At 47.8% G+C, this 4,459-nt stretch overlaps 1 protein-coding gene across 1 annotated transcript in view; it reads right to left on the reverse strand.

Moving 5' to 3' along the window:
- Nucleotides 1–2,083: 2,083 nt before the first annotated feature.
- Nucleotides 2,084–4,459, reverse strand: part of Pmar_PMAR025853 (hypothetical protein) — a gene marked incomplete at both ends in the record, with an annotated part of 4,226 nt that continues 1,850 nt past the window's right edge. Inside the window, 9 exons of the mRNA XM_002766702.1 lie at nt 2,084–2,098; nt 2,193–2,426; nt 2,474–2,527; nt 2,575–2,676; nt 2,719–2,772; nt 2,817–2,900; nt 3,221–3,312; nt 3,515–3,546; nt 3,595–3,631. Of these exons, the coding sequence (XP_002766748.1) occupies nt 2,084–2,098; nt 2,193–2,426; nt 2,474–2,527; nt 2,575–2,676; nt 2,719–2,772; nt 2,817–2,900; nt 3,221–3,312; nt 3,515–3,546; nt 3,595–3,631 (704 nt within the window). The remainder of the gene's footprint in view (nt 2,099–2,192; nt 2,427–2,473; nt 2,528–2,574; nt 2,677–2,718; nt 2,773–2,816; nt 2,901–3,220; nt 3,313–3,514; nt 3,547–3,594; nt 3,632–4,459) is intronic.

Raw genomic sequence — 4,459 nt, forward strand, 5'->3', positions numbered from 1 at the left:
ATTCGTAGGTGAATGCCGAGAACAGGCGTATAGAGGAGGAGAATCTCGTCGACGAGGCCAGGAGGAGTCGCCTTCGTGCTGAGGCTAATCGACGAGACGATGCAGCTTCAACGCTGCAGTCTTATTGGCAAGGAGTATTACAACGAGAAGATTACCAGAAAATACGTAAGGCGATGAGGAAGAAGGTGAGGGCGGCTCCTGGTCACCGCTGGAGGCTGAGTTGTTGATTCCATAGGGCAAGAAAGGTGGCAAGAAGAAGAAATAGAGTGTCTTGTCTGCACCATGGACCTAGTGTTATTCATGATGAACGAATTTGGTTGTGTTTCAAAGGGGTACGACCAGTAGCTGCAGACCCTTGATAGTAGAAAAGTAAATGAGTAAATGGATCACACGTTCAAGCTGGTGATATATGCATAATCTTGAGGCTGTGCTCACGCTGATTAATCAGTTTGATTGATGAAATTGTCACTCGTTATGAATGCACTGTTGTTGTTGATATTGAAGTCTTTTTCAATTGCCACGCGTATTAGCGCTCTAAGAAGTTTCCTCTCCGCACTCAACACAAGCTCTCTCCTCCGGTGAGTTACTTTGGTATGAAAAGACGCATTCAAATAGACATAAAGAGCCTTCTGTATCATCATCCAGAGTGATGGCTTCCCGCGCACATGGCTTTCCAGCAACAGAAGCGGCTTCCACGATGACGCCTTCGCTATTCCAACTCAGTCTCTTCCTGGTGGGAAGTGAACCTCTGAATAGCCATTGAGGTAAGGGCAGCAACGAGGCCTTCCGGAGCAGCGGCGACCTATGGCTTCACACTTCTATACCGCTTCTGACGGAACACACATTATCTACTATTATGTACCACTCCGGTTGCGAGCTCACTGTGATAGGCTGCTTTCACCCTCCCACAGCCACAGTCTTCTTTACCCCTACATAGCAGTTGTGAAGAGGACCTTCGGGCGTTCCAAAACCCATCATACTGTTCGTAGTGCGCCAAGAACTTAACAGACAGTCCATTCACCAATGAATCGTCATTCTGATTGTTAACATACACGAAACTTGTGGAGTACAAAGTGGTGCAAACACTGGCCCGCGACGGGCTCGACTGCGAAGCTAGCTACTCTGAGCTACACTCCAGCCTGTGTATTTCATTGGATGTTGTTGCTTCTGCTCCTAACGGTTATTGTGAAGCTTACTGACACTCTGCTTCATCAGTTGTCAGTTGCTGGTGAGCGTGCTGGCTCATTTCGCCCACCCTCAGCCACCCGGTAGCTTCTGATTGTCTGCATCTTGACGTCCAATCCTCAACTGTGTGATGATGGCTGTCCGATGGCCACAGATGAAGTCGGCAGGGCGGGACGAGTTGAGTTAACGAGTTTTGGGTGGGAAGCTGCGATCGGGCCTTCGTTTGCACAAATGAAAATTTTCTCTGAGAATATCTAATCCTCCAACCTATACGCTGACATACGACAAGTACAGCACTCAAGAAGCAAACGATTGAGTTGTCATCAGCTTTCGGCAAATACAGACGGTTGCTCCAAATGGTCATTAATCCCCCCTTGGCCCCGCTCTCACTGACCAACACGATGCTTGAGGCAAGTGACGAACAATAGCTGTTAGCAGAACACTCTACGTTATATTCACTGTTCATAATCTCCTCTCGGTGATGACGGTGGAGAACACACTTCGACCGGCTCAGCTTCCTCACTGGTACGTTCACTCTGGGGCTGACTGGCCACGACACCACCTCCGCCGCCGACCACCTACATGGACATATGTTGATTGTTATTCTCTATAGTACATAAATAAATGTTTCTATCTACTTGCTATACCACTATACACAATAGTGAATCTTCAGCCGATGAAAACTGAAGTTGACCACCGAACTTGACGGGAGACACTTTGAACATCTTCCGTGAATATCGAGTCAAAACCGGTACGGAATTTTATGTAGCCGATTTTGCGTTTGACGATGATTCAGTGAAAAATTCGAATATCAGAACCATTCACACAAGGCATTGGGAAGAACTCGATCAGAGCTTTCAACAACTATTCGGTTCATCAGCTGTCACACACCGCGAAATTACAAGGGATGGACCTATAGTAAATATATAACTACATAACCAATATACATATATACTAACCCGATATGACAGTAACGGTTGAATTCAATCCCTACACACACGTCTTACCAAATCCTCTTCCTCCTCCTCCTCCTCCTCCTCCTCCTGCCGTTCTGTCGACAATGGCTCCTCCTCCCCCTCCACCAACCGAGCTCGCTTCGACGGTTTAACGTTGTCCTCTTCTACAGCAGGAGATCGCTCCTGACAATCAGTTTCGGACAAAACCCGTATACCAATTTCTACTGCCTCATGGACAGCCTCCTCTTCTTTCCTCAGTCCACGACCAGGCTGATTAAGTGCGAGCTGAAACCCGAAAATGAACCAGATCGAGCCCTTGGAGATTCCCCCACCATTTTAGCTACGAGGCTCCGCATTCCTCCCCGTTGTGATATAGCACCAGGAATCTACACACATGAGCTTCCCATACCACGCCTCTCCCAAATCGCCTCACATTCCTCTTCTCCTCAGCCAAACGTATCAGCTCACACACAGCTAGCATCGCTCCATGAACCGCCGATAAATGACCAGAAATCAATACGTTACGTCGGCCATCCTAATAGCGACCATGAGCACGCGCCCTACGGGGCCGACTCACCCCTCGATCCTTTACCACTACATTAGCACCACTGGAGTCCTTCAACTCGCGAATCTAAATGATAACGTGTCGGTTGCATAAAGATACTACACCCTTACCATCGCTCCTTGACTGCCAATGATAAGGGCAGCTGCGTGGCTCGGTATGTCAGGGATAACTACTGTACTTTGTATGGACATCATCTGCATATCGGCGCGAGCCCATAATCACAGTTTCGGAGGAATATATGCTCGCTTTTCCCAGCTGACCTCAGGAGTTTCCTCACTTGTTAAAGAAGTATATATAATAACAACAATAACTCTCCAAAACTTCCTCAGAATTTTCACGTCAATCACAGTGTTGAAATATGTGTTAACTTTCCTTTTCTGACCTCAGGAGTTTTCTCACTTATTACACAAGAATACATACGAATCCAAGTGGAGAAACCAACAATAACTCTCCAGAATTTCCTCAGAATTTTCACATTGACCACGCTGCATTATCATAGATAATATCCACTTACGTTCTCGTTATCCCTCACTATCCTTGCTGCTACTGCCAGTGTTTCATCGACGGGCTTCCTCGATCGGAATTTTAAATGTTCCCGCATAGTACCTACACAGAATGTGGGAATATTTTTATCATGGTCAACTAAATTCGTCGGTGATAATATGAAATTTCTGAGGAAAATTTGGTGGATTTCCTGTTAGCTTCTGTGAACTCCTACCAGAATTTCCATAATCACTGAGGAAACTCCAGAGCCCAGCCGAGAAAAGCGAACACTGCTCATGCACCTGCGTGCAACGCTCCCTATTACGATCCTCGTCAACAGACTCCCGCTGCGTTATCCTGCCATGACGACCAGCCGACCAAGGCTCGCCACGCCCCCCTCCCCACTGCTGACTGCCACCACCAGCGCCGCCCTTGTACTCCTCTGACCAGGCATCCCATGCGTTGTTGCTACTGCCACCGCTGCTCCGACGACCACGCCAACTACTCTCCCGATTCCAAGATGACGATGGACTACGGGGAGCGTATGGGGAGGAGTAACTCTGACTACTGACAAAGAAATCATAAAAACGACCTCAAGGACCGTCATCACCGTACTAAGGAGCTGCATGGACACCTCCACTATATACGCCCCTCGGGGTCGATGGAGCCCCTCGGGAGCCTTCGCCCTTCCCAGACCTATACGGAGCCCCCTCCCGCTGTTGGCCTGATGCCTCATAATTCACACATTGATTGTAGCTGAACGGCCCGCTATCTGAGCCAACGATAAAATGACCAGTGAAGAAAACTTAGTACCATAATGTGCATGCACCATCGCATGCACAGCTTCCATAGCCGCCTCTGCTACTTTCTCTTGATTGCTCAGTCTAGTGTCTGTAAGGAGTCAATAAAGAAGTTAATAATGAATAGTAGACTTACTCAGCGGCATTCGCTCTTTCCACAGAGCGCATTTAGCCACACTCTCATCGGTGGCAAAAGCACAGCGGTACTCCTGATCCGTAAACACCTAAGACACCGTCACTGCGCCACAAAATTCCCTCCATTGCTACTACTACTCACTTCTATTTTAGTATCATAACGATCATTAATATCGCGAACTCTAGCTCCCTTTGTTCCTATTATAGCCGGCACGCACCGTTGGGGGACCACGAACTGAGCAGCAGTAGCAAGCACTCCCCATTGAGCAATTGAATATTAATCATCGGTCAGTCGCTGCTTTCTCTTCGATCGCCTATCACTACATAAACTTGTG

This window comes from Perkinsus marinus, assembly GCF_000006405.1.
Source record: "Perkinsus marinus ATCC 50983 genomic scaffold scf_1104296972058, whole genome shotgun sequence".
NCBI lineage: Eukaryota > Perkinsozoa > Perkinsida > Perkinsidae > Perkinsus > Perkinsus marinus.